General features: G+C 41.3%; 2 protein-coding genes across 2 annotated transcripts in view; one reads left to right on the top strand and one right to left on the bottom strand.

The window, feature by feature from the left end:
* pomgnt2 (protein O-linked mannose N-acetylglucosaminyltransferase 2 (beta 1,4-)) overlaps window positions 1–21,193 on the top strand; it is a 127,333-nt gene that overhangs the window by 7,637 nt on the left and 98,503 nt on the right. The window lies entirely within an intron of this gene.
* The window catches only part of snrka (SNF related kinase a), an 80,790-nt gene that overhangs the window by 38,859 nt on the left and 20,738 nt on the right, over window positions 1–21,193 (bottom strand). The window contains exon 2 of the mRNA XM_060922046.1: window positions 16,371–17,081. Coding sequence (XP_060778029.1) covers window positions 16,371–16,959 — 589 coding nt within the window. The 5' untranslated portion in view covers window positions 16,960–17,081. The remainder of the gene's footprint in view (window positions 1–16,370; window positions 17,082–21,193) is intronic.

Here is a 21,193-nt window from a genome sequence, read left to right as displayed (position 1 = left end):
TAATGTAACCCATCACCTTTAGAAGTAAAACTTGGTTGACAAAACATACTGACATACGCAGCATGGTTCTGATTGTTGCTCATCAAAGCCGCGTGTGTAGTGAATCCTTCAGGTGAACTGGCTAGCTGCGCGACAGGATAATAGCACCTTATCGGTCCCTGATTGGCCTCATATCTGCGAATCCTGATAAGATTATTAAGCACCATTATCAGCCTCTCAATATATTGGTCGAGCCCGACTGAAAACCCATGAAGATGGTGAAATGTGAACGTAATGGAGAAAAAGTCCAAACAGCACGTGACCCTTTGCCTCTAATCCGAATTATTGGCTGAGTGATGGATGAAAACCAGATAAGTGTGTGGGGTGAATATTTTGGGGGAAGTACGAGCGAGTTCTGTGGATGGAAAGCTGACCTCATTTTAAAGGTCACTGAATGGAATAATTACAGTTAGGCCTTGTTCGCTGGTGTGCTTTAGTGCCTTAACTGAATTGCTGAAACGTCACCTACAGAGGAAAATTTTTAAAAAATTAAAAATTCCAAGTCACTCAAAATTATCCATACACACACGTACCGACTTAAAGAGAAACAAAAGGACGTCATGCACGTTTGCCCAAACTGCAGCTTAACAGATAGGCAGATCAGCATCTGTCTTTTGGGGTCTCCGAGCTAACTATCGAGTGAACACCTTCCTCAAAAGTAGTGTCTCCAAGGTAAATTAACGCAGTCAATCTACAGCATGGATACTGTGCTATAAAACTGCATAGTGACAGAAGAATAGTGTAGTTACTGTGTTTGGAAAGACCTGTACTAAACACGTACACTATTAATTTATAGCACTGGTGAGAGAACTGACACAGTGGAAACATGAGCCATCATGTAACCACTAAACGCCTGGAAGACGACTGATCCCCTCTCTCTCTCACACACTTACTTCAACCCTCAGCCGAACACATGTAGGCTAATGTGTGGTCGCATTAAAACTGCAGAAAGACTAATGTCTAAATGACTTCATATGGCTGAATGAACAGAGTTGTGCAAAATGTAGCTGCATGCTTTATTTGCATTTTACATTTATACAATAGCAGCTTTATCATCGGCTTTAAGAAAGTGAAAGTGCTGTTATCGTTATCCCCTGTTGAAAAGATTTTTTCATTTTCACTTCATGCATTTTACAGAACATCCAGTTTGACAATCAAATTGTACCTTTAGTCTCATCACATGGTCAGCACAATAGCCAATTTTTTTTTTTTTTGCGAGTTTGTCTGTACTTTATTTTGTCATCTCCTCCACTCCAACACACCTGAGCCACGTAATAGAGCTACACTGATTGTCTTTTCACAGGGTCACTGGACTTCAGAGAAATTTGGGATTGGTCCAAACCTGAAAAATGGCAGGGTTTTTACACCGACAATGAGTAAGAAGTGTAACTTCAAGCTAAAAATATTGGCAACAATAAAATACTGTGGATAAATACACAGCTCCAAAGTGTTCAGGTTAAACTTTCACATGGTCCTATTCATATGAGTGCATGAGGATTGTTAGGCTGTTTCGACGCCCTTCTGGAAGGAGTACTGCGTTAGCCAGTGTGGCTCAAAGTTGTGCTTTTTCTTCTTCACTGGTTCAGTCGCTCTCTCCTTACCTGCACTCTGCCTGTGTACAGATCCATTTCACTCTGTTTCAAAACGAAGCCATCTATAGCTCATATCATCTCTAGCTGCTTTATCCTGTTCTACAGGGTCGCAGGCAAGCTGGAGTCTATCCCAGCTGACTACGGGTGAAAGGCAGGGTACACCCTGGACAAGTCGCCAGGTCATCACAGGGCTGACACAGACAACCATTCACACCTACGGTCAATTTAGAGTCACCAGTTAACCTAACCTGCATGTCTTTGGACTGTGGGGGAAACCGGAGCACCCGGAGGAAACCCACGCGGACACGGGGAGAACATGCAAACTCCGCACAGAAAGGCCCTCGCCGGCCACGGGGCTCGAACCCAGACCTTCTTGCTGCGAGGCGACAGCGCTAACCACTACACCACTGTGCCGCCCCGCCATCTATAGCAGATTTTTTTTTTTTTAAATAAAAAGAGGAGCAGCGCCAAGAAGAGGTCCCGACTCAGACACAGCTGACGAGCATTCAGGCTGCAGACAGCGTGCAGTTGCAGGCAGGAAGAGACCGATTGATCCAGTGAAACAGAATAAAGCACTACTTTCAGCCACAGTGATCCTTGGTTGTGGTACGAGGGGAATGCTATGCTGTGTGTGTTGTAGACAAATGTGGCTTGTCCATTGCAGGTGTATCTAAAAACTTAGATCAGGTCAACATGGTTTAACCTTAAAACTTTAAAGCTGCAAAACGACAGTAAGGTTAGGTTCACATGGTCAGTCCAAATCCTTTTTTTTTTTTGCATATCCGATCTGATCCTCCTGATTGACTGCCCACATTAAATATTGACGACAACCACCACCTCCTCCTCCTGATGTAGTTGCAATGATATTTCGCACAAAAGCAGTAGTAGTTGTACAAACTAAAATGGAGTGTAATGAAAGGGACTTCCCTATTTACCACATTGCACTGTGGAGCTGCGGCACAAGTTTTATAAAAATAATGAAATGGCATCAGAGACGGAGATTTTATATTTATATCCATCCCCACCCACACACCTGAAATCCAATCAGAGCAGTGAAACCTGAACAGCTTTGCAAAATTGCAATTTGAATCACATTTCAAACCACATATTGTACAAATGGTGTTTGAAACGGATTTGTAAAAATCAGGTCTTGTGATTTTCAGCTATTCAGACTTGCTACATATGATCAGATTACAATCAGATACACACAAAATGGAGAGGAAATGATATTCTGAACTAGTCCAAGAGACAATACCTGCAGGGACTGATGCAGGACCTGAAACACAAAGTCCCTCCACACTTCTTTTCAGTAGTTAGATGAGAATAAATCACTCAACTTAAGAGAATGAAATGGTCATGGCAGCAAATGGTTTGGGTGGCACGGTGGTCATCACTGTCGCCTCACAGCAAGAATGTTTCAGGTTCGAACCTTGCAGCCGACAGGGGCCTTTCTGTACCGAGTTTGCATGTTCTCCCCATGTCCGCGTGGGTTTCCTCCGGGTGCTCCAGTTTCCCCCACAGTCCAAAGACATGCATTTTGGTACAATGGGGCCACTGTAATTGCCGCAAGCTGTAGTGGTTTCCCAGCCATAATGTGTACACATGTATACACAAAAAAAATGGCAAAGCGAATTTTAAAAATAAATAAAATTTTATTTTTTTATATATATATATATATATATATATATATATATATATATATATATATATATATATATATATATATATATATATATATCTCAAGTTCGATGCTGTTGAAGACCATGAAAGAGGAACTCCTGTTCACAAAATATTTGATGACAGTTTTCTTTTAATTTTATTATATTAAATGACGACCTATTTTGTGAACCACTGCTCGTGGCAGAGAAACTTAACGTTCAGATTAAAATATTTTGCAAATACGTTGAGTCAATCTTTACGTCAATGTAAAACTAGGGTATGCAAATTAAGAAAACTACTCATCAGCATGCCATGCCCCCCCAAAATAAATAAATAAATAAAAGGGTGGGTGCAACCAAATCATGTGCTGGTGCGACCAAGTGAAAACTGGTAGCACCAGTGTTACAAGTTGAAAATCAGTCTACCATAAAATAGTGAGACTGCCTCGTGTGCAGCTGCCAGAAAAAAAAAAAAAAGGGCATTTGGAGAAAGGTGTTAGTTTAGCAGACACCATCACTACCACTGAATGTTACTGTGGCCACTGTCCAGCAGAAATGTGATTCCTGCCAGAGACGTGATCAGGACAGTCGTGTCTCAGCAAATCGGTTGACTGCACTATTTATAATTCAACCCACACATCCTGTATCGATACTCATGCTACACAGGCAAGAAAGATAACTAAATTCAGCACACTGGGTACAGTATGGGTCAGCTGGCAATTCAAACAAGGACAAAAATGTGGGTTTGTGGTTAACTAACTAAAGTTATGGGGTTTCTGCTTCCACATTAAAAGTTTCACATTATTAAAAACCTTTTTGCATTACTTTAGTTTAAAAGAAAAAAAAAAAAAAAAAGGGCAAGACATAAAAATCCAACATCACAAAAATAAATCATGAACATCTATACATGGGAAATTTGGGAAGCTATAGAACCAGCTTAATCTCAACACTGCAGCAAGGTGTTTTCACCAAACACAACATGCATTTCTATCAGCCAGGGATCGAGACAAAAGCAGAGATTAGTTGAATGTTTGCGATGCTGCAAGGGGAGGGACATTGAACAAAAAGCACTTGAATTGTACATGTCAGACCGAATTTCCAGGTAGCTCAGTGCAACCATTTCCTGTACAAATGTGGGCTGAACCAGCCTGGTTAGTTTCTGACAGAATTACTGGAATCGAAAGTTATGCAAGTGAAAGTAGCACACACTGAGAAAGAACATTCCAAACCATTCACATTCCAGACTCTCCTAATGCCATGCTGAAGTGACAAACAGAAGGAGATTAATGAACAAGGCTCAAACGTTAGAGTTTACTAGAATCAAATCTAGAATTGAAGCACAGGATTCAGTACGGGGCACAAAACACTGATTCACTTGCCATCGAAAAACTGAGCTGGATAAATTGAACTTATAAAATTTGAGCATGCTTGCTACAGAATAATTGAGATAGCAAGAATATCAGAGGAAGGGTTCACAGCTCATAACCTTGTAAATGTCAATGCTAGATGTGAATTAGGCCCAGCATGTGTCCAGTATGGGTTCTCTAAGGGTTAACATCAGGCTTGTAGTACTCGAGTCCGACTCACGCCCTAATTTTAAGGACTCACGACTTGGACTCGTGCATTAACTGCATTAGGACTCGTAAACTGGGAGATGAGGACTTGGATTTTTTTCTTTATTTTTAGTAACATGCCATAATATATTTATAATCAACATTAATTTTTGCACCAATTTTGTGCAAGAGTGTCACACCTGCACGCCTTGGCGCATGCATCAGATAGACTCTCAGGCATGGTCTGGACAGTGCGTGCGCCAAGCGGACACACTCGCGCCATAAACGACTTGCACCTGCACAGGATTAAGGCACAATCAGCACGCTAATGAGCAATTCCAGCGTTATGGACGTGACACTTGAACTCAAAATGGCAACAAATGACCCAGTGCATGTTTTATTGTCTCCCAGTATTTAAACAGGTGTTGCATATTTTAAGGCTGTACCATACTGGAGAAGTGATAGAACAAGAACAATTCCCATAGTACATCTAGGGCATGCCAGAAAATGCCAATAAAAGATGCGTTATGGATGTGACAGAAAAAGTATCACTTTTCTTGGGTGACTGTACATTATCAAACTCTGAAATCGTAAACCTAATGTCGAAATGGAGATATCCATTTGATAGAGGGGTCCAAAGTGAATATTAAAAAATCTTTGTTTAAAATATTTTGTATTTCATGCAGAGTTTCGGAAGGAAAAGTCAGCGTTATGGATGTGACGAAATTCCGTTATGGATGTGACGCGTCTGAAATAGACATGGCATATGTTTAGAAAATCAGCAATTTAACCACCATAACTCTTTGAAAAACTCTAAATATCAGCTAAAACTATCAAAGTTCTTAAATAATATTTAGGATGGCTATTGTTTTGCGGATTTTAGCATACATTTCTGTGGCTTGTGGCAATAATATAGAATTGTACATGATCAAAGTTGATTTTAGCTTGGGTTTTACATTATAAGAAAGAAAGACTGACAGTGACATATTAGGTTGGTTACAAATTGGTTCAACTTATTCACATCTGTAAAATACAGGCCTAGGTGATATCTCTGGGAGTGGTTTTGATGTATTACATGTTGCTTTATTTTTGCATGGTGAGGTTGACATTTACATGGAATTGCCCTAATATAAAAACTGTGAACACACACACTTTGCAAAGTATTGACATTACCGAGCCTCATTTCCTTATCTGGTTTCCTGATCCCCGGTTTCCTGTTTCTCGTCTTCGATTCTGCCGAGTCTACGATAGCCTGTTCGTGCCTCGCTCGACCTATCGCCCGTTTCACGATTTTGCCTGCCGTTCTGGATTGTTTACCGTCTTCACTTGGATTAATAAAACACACCTTCTGCACTCACATCCATCTCTGACAGAATACTTCGCACTCCCTGATAAAGAAAATGCACATTCACCTGTTCATACATGTTCAGCAACAAGCTAATGTTAATGGCGCTAAAACAGCCACTGTCAAACAGCGCGGCTGCAGTCTTGTTCTCGGACTCGACTTGGATCGGATCAATAGTGGACTCAACTCAAATTTTTTTTTCCAATGACTTAGACTTGAACACTGGGGACCCGAGACTGGAATCGGACTTGAGGTTCAGTGACTCGACTACAAAACTGGGTAATACTGATAGCAATACTTGGAGAGCAAAGAGGATAATAGCCAGAAAAAGTCAATACTGAAAATACCTTTTAAGAAATTGCAATAGCATTAAATCACAGTCTGGCGTCTGTATCAGCGTGTTGTGCTGACTTACTGTTTTACACTAATTACTTAGCACAGTCAGTCACAATCTTGCTACCCATCAGGATTTTCAAAATGTTTCATCGACCATTTCCAAGGCAGTACAGGCACATGGTATGAGGTTTTAAAAAAAAAAAAGGTTACATTCGGTCATACCGGGCAGGTAGTCGACTAATTGATGCACAACAGCAGCACAGAGGGATCCTTCCTTTCTATGGCATGTTGACTTAAATCCATCATCATACCTTTAACCTTAGCATCCACAACTCATCCATTCACTCGTCAGATCTAATGATCATGTGACACTGACAACAGCTAAAGCTAGGGGGGAATTAGAGAGAGACACACAGCCTTTTATTAACCAGTAGGTTTTCTCCTGCTCTCTAATCAGTAGATAACATGAACACCGAGCTCCCAACCCATTACCTTCTGGTGACCCTCAGGAAACTTCTCATACTCCTTGTAGAGAAACAGGATTGCAGTTCCCAGGATTAAATGCATTTTCCACAGACCATTTATTTATTCACTTTACTCAGATACAAAGTAAAATGGCAGTAAATCTTCTCTCTTTTCTTGCGTATTGCATCATGAGGGGTTCCTGGCTTGTAAATCTCTTATTTTCGGTGCATGACACATTCACGCAACTGAGCATGCTATGAATTAACGACAACGGTCTGCAGTGGTGGCTACACAAACACTCAGCAAACATTTCTCCACTTGTGTATGAAAATACACTCCAACGACTCAGTTTGGTTTCATTTACAACCAACGGTGTCTTGATGCCAGCACGTAATTGAACGAGAGAAGACTGGTTTACCGGAGACAAAATAAGCGTTATCTCTGCTTCTGTTCCCTCCGACAGCCCCGACACACTACTGCCTCCGCCGAGTGCGCGCACACTGAACTGAATCAGCTCTGCGCATGCGCCGTGCGGCACAAAAAAATGGCAGCCACCATGAAGGAAGGGAGATCTGGAGTTTTCAAACATTTGCTTAAGTGTGAAATCGCAAAATGGTATTCTAGCGAACAACAAAATAGTAAAGATTCAGAAAAACAAATCAATCATTCAGTGATCATTTTAATAGTGTAATTTCATCCGAACTAGGCCTAACGGTCGATTTAGAACTACAAAAAGTCCGTGTGTTGGACATTTTAAGTACCTTTGTAAAAGTTTTGCAAATGTTGCAGTCAGCATTTAAAATGCTAACTTAGTTTTTGTACAAGTTTCAGTTGATTAAACTGTCATATTTTATTAGATGTGTCTGCTTTTGTAATAAAAAAAAAAAAGTACTGAAAGAAAAAGCAAACAGCATTGCGATTTCTTATCCATCCATCTATCTAAAATCCCTCCCTCCCGACAGAATTTTTTTTGCTCACCCGGTGGACAGGAAACAGATTTTTTTTTAAGGATGGCCTCAGCCTTTATGGAAGGATTGAGGACAAACTGAAATCATACCACGTCAATAGACTATTAACATCCACAACCTCTTGCAACAAAGTTGGTAATACAGTCAACATAGCTGCTGTTTTTAAACAAATATTTCTGTAATGTAAAAGAGCAGGAGCCGTGTCATTTTCAGGCGAGACACTACGGGATGCAGAATGAGCGAGGTCACATGCAGCGTACGCAGGCCACAAGAGATTTTATTGGCTGTTAAATACTGCGATGTCTGAAATGAGATATATTTTCATCTCTGTGAGTCACTTTAACTTAGACTCTTCTTAGATTTAAAGTAACGGTACTGCGAGTCAACACTTTAGATAATTTATCAGCTAGTTAACATGTTTTAACTACGGGTTTTAACAAATTAATTTGCCCCTTTACAGTACTGGAATTGGAATATGACTCAATTAGCCATGTTGACACTAATTTTGCAGAAGTTGTGGTCCAAATTATTTTAAAAACAAAAATGTGCGACAATACTTTGAATTAAGTGCGTCAGTGTTGCTTCCAAGTTTGCAATTTCTTCTTACGACTGACAGCAAAAAAAATGCATTAGATAAGCTGATTAATCAACAGATTCTTCACACATGAATCAGTCATTAAAATTAATGCTTTTTTGCCGCACTTCTTATTTAAAACCTAATTTAGAGCAGACCTACTGATCCAACACTGACTTTCCAAAGGCAAGGGAAGAAATGCTTTCATGTAACCGCTATAGGAGTAAAATGGTTGGAGGAAACCATACTGCTTTAAAATCTCTCGCACTGACCCCGGTGTACTCACTGTCACTTTCCTAAGACTCAAGGACAAGCATTTCAAACACCACAACACAATCTCCCAAAGTTACATCACAAACACCTACTGCCTAAATATCAAAATCAGACAGACAGACAGTCTAAATATTAACACTTGAGCTTTCATAAGTAGGGAATAACAGACTGTTATGCAAAAACAATGCAGGCCAAAGTGCATCATTTTTGCACAATAGTGCTGTCTGGAGTGTGTGTTGCTCTGATTATAACACAGCGATTTGACAATGATTACAGTAGTGCCGCTTTTCCACTACCAACGCAGCTGAGTTGGGCTGAGCCGTGCCGTGCTGAGTTGGGCTGAGTCGAGCTGAGCGGGGCTGTTGGAGTTGCATTTCGACTACAACCGCGCTGAACCGTGCTGGCTGGAAGTGGGTGGACACATTGGGTGGAATTAGCGAAAGTGGGTGGACGTCACGTGATGTCGTTAGGCGGCGCAAACAGTGACATCAGTGACCTTTTAAGCGGTAGTCTCACGACCCGGATAGTAAACAATAAACATGGAGGACATGGAGTCGTTAGTGTTGCTGGTCTTGGTGCTGTGGCTTGTTGTCACCAACAACGCCAACAGATACTGGCAAGAGCGTATAGATGAGGCGAGGCGCATAAGGCTTCAGAAATTCTCGTAATTCTTCTTCTTCTGGGTTTACAGATCCCAGCGTGCTCGCGGGGCGTGTGTAGGCATGTGAGGACACTCCTCCTCACCAATCAGTGCACAGGGGAGTGTCTCCTCACGCCCCTAGCCCCACTCGGCTCGGCTCGCTTCAGCCCTACTCCAAAACCGTGCGAGTTTTGGGTGCTGAGTAGGGCTGAAGCGAGCCGAGTCGTGCTGCTCTGAGGTAGTCGAAACGCGAGCCGTGTCGGGCTGAAGTGAGCTGAAAAAGGGTAGTGGAAAAGGGCCATAGCTGGATACAGGACACTTTGTCCAATAGTTAAGACGTTTTGTCCAAAGCCTTTCATACGCACCATCAATTATTTTATATTTCAGGTATTTGTTTGTTCGAAAAAAAGGAATTCTCAATGGAATTTGACCGAAGCAAAACACATTTTTGCAGCATGTAGTTTAACCACCCATCACTTGCCAAACGCGAGTTGTGAAATCTAATAGTGAGTAAAGATCGCACCAGATTTCTCAGTGAGCATGTTCAAAACAATGGGTTCCTACCTAGCATTCATGTAAAACCCAAGAAACATTCGACAAAAACTCCTTCCTCGCGCAGGACTCTTGGGCGCACTCCAAAAATAATTGAAACATTTTACTGATTAAGGCTGTGTTGACCTTAAAGTGCATATCACGGGTAAATTCAGGAGCAAGATCAATGTAATTCTCCTATTTTATATTAAACTTTGGTCAAATATCTGTAACATTCTGCATTCTCTGCAATTTTTTTACCTTGCACAATACCAGAAAAATTCAGTTGAAATCAAACCACTTGAGGCGAATTGGTCCGCCTCTGAAAAAACTTGGCATTTGGGTTTCCCAGGAAACATTGATTTTTGTGACGTCACGTGCGGGACGCCTCCCTCTGAATCCTACGCCAGCGCTGGTTTGTTTATGAGAAAACGACCTGGTGGTTTTCTGCAAATTTCTTCAACGTTATCACAATTATTAAAATGGTTAACAGATGTATCGTAGGAGGGTGTAGCAACACCAATCATGATGGGATTAGTACTCATTTTCCAAAAGACCGGACAATATGAGAGAAATGGGAGCGCTTGGTCTACACAGGCTGTGCACTGAAACCATGCAAAGCTCACGCAACCTGCCGGCGCTTCCGCAGGTAACGTCACGAATCTGGTTCCAGACTCCCTTGGGATTTTTCCAGAGGCTTTTTATTTTTTTCTGCTGTAGATAGATGGCCTTGTGCAAAATTACCCTTCTGGATGAGTGTGTAAAGGGACATTCTTTCATATTTAAAAAAAAAAAAAAAAAAAAAGAAATTGGTTCAGGATATGCCCTTTAAGACTGGCTACATGATGAATTAAACAGCTTCACTGGACTCTAAGCTCAGAGAGCAGCCTGGAATAGTAAGGGTCCACTTGTTTACACCCCTTACACTGCTCGTGTTGAAGCACTCATACTACAGCATTCATTTGCCTTACAAATATTGCTTATTTCCATTTATTACTGGGAGACGCTGTCATAAACCTGCTTAATACACTCCCTTAAATGAATTATGGTTTGTTTATATCGCAACCTTGTCACACATTGTCACCACATATAAAATAACTGACAGTATGAAAAAGGCTTTGGACAAAATGTCCTGATCCCCAGTAGCATAGTTTACATGCACACATTTACTACATTCATTCCAAATTTCTTCGGATTGTACCATTTACATGAAAGCGATCAGATAGATGCGCGTTTAAAGTCCCAAGCATACAACCGGAATAGAATTTCTGGTCTCTCTCTCACACACAAAAATCGCACATAGGTGGCTTATTCTGCTCCACAAAGACTGACTAGTAGCTAAAATAATTGCCACATCTTATTGCGTTTCTTTTATTTAAGCAACAATTGGAAAGAAACCTCCTCCTTGTAGAAGTGCAGAACAGAAAGCCAGCACAGGAGAATGCGTTTCGAAATACTGTCCTGTACGGAGCCATGCCTTTGTTGTCTGTTCCCAATTAGTAGAAAATTTATCTTCACAAAAAAGTCATTTCTTCCCCCAGTGAGTAATTCCATTTTCCTTTTTTTTTTTAAAAAAAAAAATCAAACATACATTTGCCTTGCAACAACAGACAAGGCAGATTTGGAAAAATTGTCCAATACTTCTGGTAACACCATGTGACCTTGTACACGCCATTACCACAAGACTACCAAAAAAAAAAAAGCGCCCAGGTGTCATCACTGTGCAGAGGCACACTGCACACGCACGGTTGCAGGTGCAGAAAGAAATCCTTCTGAGCATTTCTACTTCCAGCTGCTCCTGTTAGGGGTCACCACAGCGGATCTGTTCCGCATATTTGATTTGGCATAGGTTTTACACCGGATGCCCTTCCTGATGCAGCCCTCCCCAATCTATCCAGGCTTGGGACCAGCACCAAGTATGCACTGGCTTGTACAACCCCAGTGGCTGGGTATTTTACCTAACCTGCATGCCTTTGGACTGTGGGGGAAACCAGAGCACCTGGAGAAAACCCATGCAGACACGGAGAGACATGCAAACTCCACACAGAAAGGCCCCCGTTGGCTGTGGGGTTCGAAACAGAACTTTCTTGCTGTGAGGCGACAGTGCTAACCACTACACCACTGTGCTGCCCCTGTTTTGAGCATTTACATGGCTAATATTTTCTTTTGATCAGTTTATGAAAAGGTTTAAATTACCCAGTACAACCGAGTAAAATTTCAATACTTTTGGACATTTTTTCCTCATTGAGGTGTTTATGCGAAGCATTTCCATTTGGGTTGGGCTTTTAAACTGTAAATATGGAGCCTAATATTCCAATTATAATATCCAAAGCATTATGCATTTTAACAGATTATCGTTAGATTTAATGTCCTGGCTCACCCAACACACAAGGTGCTCTTACTTAAAAGGTACACTGCATTTCAGATTTTTCAAATTTAGGTCATAAAAAGAAAGAATTTTCCCCGACACCAAGTTATTTTTGTTTAGCGGATAGAAAGCTACTGAATTCAAAAATCACAGACTTCCAATTTTATAATTTTTTTTTTAATAGAACAATTAATGAATTTGGGGTCACGTAGCCTTAAATTCTCCACTATTTTTTCCTGCTTCACCATGACCCAATTCAAGATACTACATCATGCATCACATGGTGGACTTTCCCCCGTTCATGCAAGGCATTGTGGGATACAAATTTGAAACATGAAAGAAAAATGGCAGACGTGAGTGCGCGAATGAAACGTGAAAGACCGACTACAGTAATGGAAAGCGAGAAGAAAAGGTGCCATGTTGCGAAGGAAAGGAAACGCAGGACCAAACTAATAAATATCGGCGGTCAGCGAGCACCTCGGTGTGATCGTTCTGTCGCTAAACGAACAGTTGATGTAACTGTCAGGGCACCGTCAAAGGTAAACCTGTAGATGACAGTAATGCAACACTCTGGATGCCAGCTGCTGTAAAACCCAAAAGAAGAAGAAAAAAAAAAAAGATGGTAAACCTGGGCGTGTGCACACAGACTTCCTCTGTCTGTTTGACTGCATGAAGCAAGCTAGTTCTTCATGCACATTATTTGCTCGGGAATCCACTCAAATTAAATAACTTCCCATCCATAGAATGGTCTGGCTTTGAGATATATTACAGAAATAAACATACATCACAATGACCAAATTTCAGAGGGAACTAAATTTCACTGATTTTATGAACTCAAAAGGCCGTCTAGCTTTAAGAAAAAGAGAAGAAACCTTTGTCACATGCACACTTCAAGCACAGTGAAATTCATTCTCTGCATTTAACCCATCTGAAGCAGTGAACATACACACACACACACACACACACACACACACCCCCACGGGCAGCTACACACAGTGCCCGGGGAGCAGTCAGGGGTCAGGTACCTTGCTCAAGGGCACCTCAGCCCAAGGCTGCCCCACATTAACCTAACTGCATGTCTTTGGACTGTGGGGGGAAACCGGAGCACCCGGAGGAAACCCACGCAGACACGGGGAGAACATGCAAACTCCATACAGAAAGGCCCTCGCCGGCCGCTGGGGTCGAACCCGGAACCTTCTTGCTGTGAGGCGACCGTGCTAACCACTACACCACCGTGCCGCCCTATAATTAAGTTATAGCCTCGATAAACAGGCATTTCCACAGCACCCCCAACAAACAAAACGTAGTCTGTCACTTTACAGAAAAAAACAGGAAGTGTAAACTCTTGTCTTGAACACTTTGCTGAGCTGGGAAACTGACTTTTACAAAGCGCTTACAACTGAGACTCCTTCCATAAAGGTTTCCTAATATATTAACATTCATGTTACAGACAGACCTACTTGTGCTGTTCTATGAAACTAATGCACACCTTCTGACCAATCAGATTTGCGCATTCAGCCATGCTGTGGTATAATACAGATATACCGAGTCAGTTTCCCAAGTGGTACTTTGTAAGGCAGGGGCGTCAAACATACAGTCAGCACAAAGATTCAAAACGGCCCGCCCGTCAACCAAAGATTCTACATTCTTTGTGTCCACCATTACCATGAAAAGCAATTCGTCATCCATCCACTAGGTGGTGTCAACCTAAACAGCTAGCTGTTCATGACTAAAGATCGCGAGCTAGCTTCTTGCTGTCAAAGAAAAGGAAGGTTGATAAAGGAGTTGAAGCTTTCAGGAAAAGTGAACAAGCCTGCTTGTTTTGGGAAGTTAAGAGTAAGCCAATTTGTTTAGTTTGCTCACAGCTCTAAAACTCTTCACACACTTTTTACTGCCACAGTTTTTGAATGTGAGGACAGGCAAGTTCTTATATTGAATGCAAATTGCTGACTGCACTTATCTTCATTTATGTTATTCTACTGTATATTACATGTATCCATACTGGATACTTGAATATACTGGGAATGAAGAACATATGGAAGTTGAATTTTAAAGCTGTTCCTATTGAAACCAAACTGTCAAGTTTTTACTGCCACACAAGTTTATAGCCTATTGACATTTTCATGTTTCGATGTTAAAAGATACCAAGCAAAATGTACTGAAATGGAATCATATGAAGCGGAAAATTAGCCTAGTCGTCGCTTTACTGATTCCCAGCGAAAGTGTTCAAAACTTCTAGAATAAACTAATCATTCTGCCATGCACGGCACACTGGTCTAGTGGTTAGCGCTGTCGCCTCACAGCAAGAAGGTCCTGGGTTCGAGCCCAGCGGCCGGCGAGGGCCTTTCTGTGTGGAGTTTGCATGTTCTCCCCGTGTCTGCGTGGGTTTCCTCCGGGTGCTCCGGTTTCCCCCACAGTCCAAAGACATGCAGGTTAGGTTAACTGGTGACTCTAAATTGACCGTAGGTGTGAATGTGAGTGTGAATGGTTGTCTGTGTCTATGTGTCAGCCCTGTGATGACCTGGCGACTTGTCCAGGGTGTACCCCGCCTTTCGCCCGTAGTCAGCTGGGATAGGCTCCAGCTTGCCTGCGACCCTGTAGAAGGATAAAGCGGCTACAGTTAATGAGATGAGATTCTGCCATGCAGATTTCATGGTTGCCCTTTTTAAAATGGACGTTCAGTGATTACTTGGCCCTGGATGACCTAGAAATTTAATGACGTGGCCCTCGGCGAAAAGGAGTTTGACACCCCTGTTTAGTACAATGTACGACTTCTGTCTAGTTTCAGCTGTTGTGGAAACAAAATGCAGAACAAAGTATCAATTAGGAAGTGAGGTCGGAAATAATCCGAGTGGGGAGTCCAATAGCAATCAGAGCGCACTGCATTTGATCACACTGACAGTGTCAATAAGGAATGTTTAATCAGAGCTCCAGCAGAGAAGCTTCAGAGCAAACAAAGAGAGGATTAACTGTTCCACCAGCCAGTCGCCTGCAACTGTGACTGGACTACAAATCCAAACAGCACCAGCAGCCAGTCTGTTCTCTTGTCCTTCTTGTGACACACACTAATGGACGGTGGAAACGGACATGCACAGAGACGCCCTTTTAGTAAAATGGAAAAAGCAGAAGAAGTGTGTATGAGGACAGTACAGTATTCTCCAACACACACATGAAATCTGCAGGAACCTGAACAGGTGAACACTATTAAATAGCAGAGGAATGTTAGAACACGCAGTATAACAGTAACCCAAAGCTTCATCATTCATCTAGCAGGACTATTTTAAATGTGTAAAGGCACTGCTCATTAACTAGCAACAAAAAAAAAAAAAAAAAAAAAAAAGAAAACCAAGTACTCCAAGCTATTGCTGTGCTATTAATATTTTAGTTTTGATCATATACCCGCTTTAACATACAAGCCAAACACACTGCCAGTAATCCCCTTGCATAAGGCTGAACTCTATATTTAGGTATACAAGAGATATAAATGGACCAAGAACCCAAAGTTTCACCTTAGAGTCCTCTAAACTACATGTAATACCAATATGGACACTCAGAGTAGCAAATATCGTGTTTTTTTCTGCTCCAACACACCCACAATGCCTCAACAAGGCCCCGTTTAGTCTGACTAAGCAGGTTATGGTGTCAAGCCCAACGCTGGGAACCACTGCTTTAACTCAGTTTTTTGCAGACAGGGAAAAAAAAAAAAAAAAAATCAAATCAAATCAAAGGACCCTCTCAGTGCGCTCCATGCACATTTATCCAACCATTCAAATATTAGACCCATTATTTAAGTGTATACTATATTTAGCTAGTTATTGGAGTCAGAGCTTTTCATTCCAGACAATTGGATTTAAACTTCAAAATTGAATTAAAGTGAAACCAACTAATAACTCGAAGGTAAAATAATAACCAACACCCACTACCTGTTAAATAAATTGTGTTAGAACTGTGGCCCTGTCTTACATAATCGCACTTTGGGAGCCAACATGAATCTAAAGTACATTTCATCCTTTCCACCATGTACTCACCTACTGCAGGTGCATCGTACTCATCCCCTAGCAGGATCTCCGGTGCTGAGTAGGCCAAAGACCCGCAGCTGGTGGTCAGCTTCTTCCCGGGCTGAAACTTATTACTAAAGCCGAAGTCAGTAAGCTTAACAAGGCCCTGCTTCTCGAAGAAAACCACGTTTTCAGGCTTCAAATCGCGGTGCACCACATGCAGCCGGTGGCAGTAAGAGATGGCGTGGACAATCTGGGCAAAGTACTTCTTTGCCAGTTCCTCGCTGAGCCCCTCCTCGTGCTTCATGATGTAGTCGAACATGTCGCCTCCGTCCCCCAGCTCCAGGATCAGGTAAAGCTTGGTTTGTGTGTCAATGACTTCGTAGAGGCGCACAATGTTGGGGTGTTGCACCAGCTTCATGCAGCGTACCTCCTGGAAAAGGTGTCCTGTGGCAACCGTGTCCAGCTTGGTCTTGTCGATGACCTTCACTGCCACTTTCTCGCCAGTGAAGACGTGGCGTGCCAGCTTTACGACGGCAAAATGCCCACGCCCCAACGTCTTGTCCAGGTCATACAGTCCAGCAATCTTGCCATCATAGCCACGCTTAACACCTGCCATGACTGCTGCTCCCTGGCTGGATGGGAGGCGGGGTTTAACCCCAGGAGGAGGAGTTTACAGTAGGAGAGGACAGCTCACTTCAACACATTGGCTAGTAACAGCAGACCCATCGTGCCAGGATCCTGTGCATTAGAAAGAAATTGAAACACTGTAAAACAAAACTGAAAACATGAGAAGTTTTATTTAAACCACATTAAATTCCGAATTAACAGTGTGGTAAAGCAAAGCTTTAATTTATCTGTGACTATAAAACTTGTCTAGACAGTGAGATGAAAATTAAATATGTGGATGACTGTGTCAAATGCAAGTCATCAGCACTTTTGGTCTTTGAAACAGTGTTTTAAACATTTCCCTTTGCTGCCTGAATGATGGTTTCAAATATTAGCAGCGCAAACACTAATAACTACCTGCCAAGCACCGCAGCATGAAACAAAGACCTGTGAAGTGGAAAATAGCATTTGTTCTACTAGCACACACACAAAAAAAAAAACTCTTCTTAGATAGAATAACTCCACTACAAAACACACTCGAGCATGACAATGTCCCTGTGCACAAAGCGAGCCCGATGAGAAGACCACTGTAGAAGGATTTGAGTGGCCTGCTCAGAGCCCTGATCTCAAACACACCAAACACCTCTGGGATGAACCGGAATGCCAACCGCGCCTCAGAGCTCATTCGACATCAGTGCCCGATCTCACTAGCACTCTTGGTCTGAATGGACAAATCCCCATAATCACGCTGCAAAATCGAGTGGAAAGCCTTCCCAGAAGAGTGGATGTTATAACAGCAATGGGGAACTAAATCTGAAATAAGATGTTCAAAAAGCAGATGTAGGTGTGATCGGTGGCCACAAACTGTTGCCCACGTACCTTATGCGCATTAACAGGCAAATGTTATAGGAGTCCAACTTTATATTTCCATTTGTTTTTCCACATCGCTGACTAATGCATGAACATAACGAATCAAGTCGCATTAGTGCTAGTGCAGCTTCAAATTGTGATAAAGCACAAAATTATTATATTGTAGCACAGATACCAAAATCCTTTTAACCGAAAGCAGTGCTTGAGACAACAAGTGCCAACGCTGCATATAGACCTAAACACAGTAAAAGACAATACTGTCTCAGGGGCTTGGGCTGAGGTTTTCAGTTTTGCCTTTAAATACAAGGTAAGGGGACACTGCACCAGTCGTATAGTTATACAGCCACTTTGCCCAATTCTGTGCCACTAAACATTTCTGAAGCTATAACTAGCAGAACAACTTGGGCCTAATAAATGGAGCTCCAGCGCTCCACACTCTGAAATGACTTTCATCTCTGCACTCTTTGCACGCCAAATTCCCATCTCTGACACTGCTGTAACCAATCAGACAGTCGTTCCCATCCAAAGTGCCTCAGTGACTCATGTACACACAGAGCTTTCCCATCACCAGATTACTATGTGCATATAAAAACATCAAGACCGTGCCAAAATTTAATATTCCACAGTAGTCAGATGTTTACCTACTCCATTTGACAGACATCCAAAATAACTCCAATGCCTTCTTATTTATTTAGATAACATACAGTAACTGTAGACTATGGAGGATTTCTAAAATTGATTGCAAATTCCTATAAATCCAGGTTCCCCCTCCACACTATATTAATATTAGGAAAACAAATTTTTTTTTTTTAAAGGCAAATTACAAAACACTGCTTTAACCAGCAAACCTTTAACAGATCTGCTTCTGCAATTTTGATACATCTCTTTCTACATGGCAGTTTTTCTATTCCAGTGCAGTTAAGTTACATCCGACTGAACACGGATCAAAATCAAGATCGCACAAGAAAATGCTCAAAGTTTGGAGACCTAATGTTCAGAGCAGACTATGCAAAAATGAATGAGACTGGCACAACAGCACGACCTGTTTAACCACAGTATAATAGGTCAATTTGCTGAAATGATTAAGGCAGCAGGGCTCGACATTTAACGCTTGTCCGCGACAAGTGATACTTTATGTCGGACAAGTTCATCGTCTCAGTTACTTGTCCGATCGGACAAGTGCCAAAATACGCCGATATTTGGGTTACAGGTCAAATTTAATCGGTTTATTCACATGATTTCCGAAGCATCTCACTCGACATTGTTTTGATGAATCGCTGGATGTTTCTATTCGGAAAGAGCGATGTGCGCATGTGCAATATTCAGAACCTCCAAGATTTCGTGATGTTGCAATTTGCAACATCAACGCAAATTCAACCAATCCCCAAGAATTCAGGGCGGTGTTGTAATTATATTCAAATCACCACAAATTTGTGGGAAAGTTGACCAATCGTTGGCGTCGTCTTGAGGTGACGTCGACAAACTACCTTCCGCCTTACTTCCGTGTATACATTCAAGAGAAGCAGCATGTGTGAGTCAGTGTTTATAGAGGCTTAAATTCTGTTACTGAAAGTGTGTTATGTTTACAGTGAAGGACTGTGTGCACTTTACATTATTTTTTACTTAATACAAGAAATTAATGGATGCCAACATTTTTGCCAAAATGGTATTTTATTTTCCATTGTTTAGGCAGCTTCAGCATCATACTGTGAGATTCTGTTCAAATTGTTTTTTTTCTTCTATGAAGCCTGAGTCATTTATTTTATTAGCTTATAATTGTTTAATTTGGTCTTCAGGAGAGACTGCCTGCACACAGTACTAGTACTGATAGTTTTTTTTTTTTTTTTTTCATGAAAGCTGAGGCATTTATATTATATTTTAAGGTAACTTCATGTTGTGCTGTGAGGTTCTCTGCACTTTAACTTTTGAACCAACAGGTGCATTTGGATAAGTAAAGCCTATTTTTCTGCATTTTTGTAGTCCTGGTAATCTTTTATATTGGTAAAGTTATTTATAGGACCATTTATCAGTGTCTGTTTTTTTAAATCAATAGTTTTTCAGTAATAACTTAATATTTAGCATATCACTCAATTTTAATCGCAAAAAGAGAAAATCGTAACAATTTCTCGCAACTTTCACTTCCTCCCGCAATGTAATCACAACTAAAACCTAAAAAACACCACAACTTTCAGTGCAATTTTTTGGAAAAAACCCGGCAACAGATATTTTAGCTCCCAACAATCACAAAAAAGGCCCGCAAAATCCTGGGGGGGACTGAATATTCCACTTGCGAAACCGGCCAATACCGCTTCGTGTATTTGAGCTGAAAAGTAAACGGTCGTTTATGATTGGTTTTAATCGTGTCATACACGTTGATTTGTTGACATTTCTGTTGGCAGGATCATTATTCAACTGTATATTTATGTTGAGTATGTGGTAATTTCCAAATCTTTGAATTGTTGATGGTGTTCATTATAAAAATTTAGACATTTAGAAAATGTCCCTCCTGAAGTTCGGCTTCACAAAGAAGTCTAGTGAATCTGAGGCATCTGGTGCTGAAAAAAAGAGGAAACAATCACAGCAGAACTATGAAAGCAAGAGAGCACAGAAATTTCTAAATTCTTGGAAGGATGAATTTGAATGGGTCCAAGACACCGGAGATGGAATGCAGTGTTCTCTGTGCATATCATATCCTACTTATGCTGATGTCTCGAGCAGCATGTTTAAAAAAGGTACAGCTTCATATAGGCGAGACATTCTAGCGTCTCATGGCAAGAGTACAAGCCACAAGCGGTGTGATGCAAATGCAACAAAGATTGTTGGGTTACAAATAGTTTGTGGGGGGTTTTTTTTTCTCAAATATTTCTTCGGACAAGTCAACTTCACATTCGGACAAGTGGTTTCAAAAGTTAACGTAGAGCCCTGGGCAGTGACGCAACATGTGGATTTAAAAAAAAAAGTTGCACATTAGAATGTAAATTGATAATCTAGATCATTTTTGTTACATCTACAATATTTTACCATTTAACCAAGTCTTCTGGTTTGACTAATTTATCATTTAGTGAGCGTAATTACCAATTTAATAAAATGCTATTTCTCCCTCAGTTTTCAACCAATCACCACCAAATTTCACATGAGAATACCTCTGGGCTGAATTACTGTGCTATGACTTTTGGTGGTGATCTGGATCACTGAACCAGAATGATCCATGAAAAACGGGCTTTTTTCCCCACAATCACTTATAATTGTCAAATTTTCATGATTCCCCCCCCCACCAGTTTTTTTTGTTGTTGTTTTTGTTCAGGGTGGCAAGACGCAACTTTCTCAGTAAGCATCATTCTCCTTCACTCCCTCATACTGTTCTGGATCTATAA

The sequence above is a fragment of the Neoarius graeffei genome, chromosome 5 (genome assembly GCF_027579695.1).
Source record: "Neoarius graeffei isolate fNeoGra1 chromosome 5, fNeoGra1.pri, whole genome shotgun sequence".
In the NCBI taxonomy this organism is placed as follows: domain Eukaryota; kingdom Metazoa; phylum Chordata; class Actinopteri; order Siluriformes; family Ariidae; genus Neoarius; species Neoarius graeffei.
Note: the sequence above shows the minus strand (reverse complement) of the source record. Positions and strands in the feature narration are given on the sequence as shown.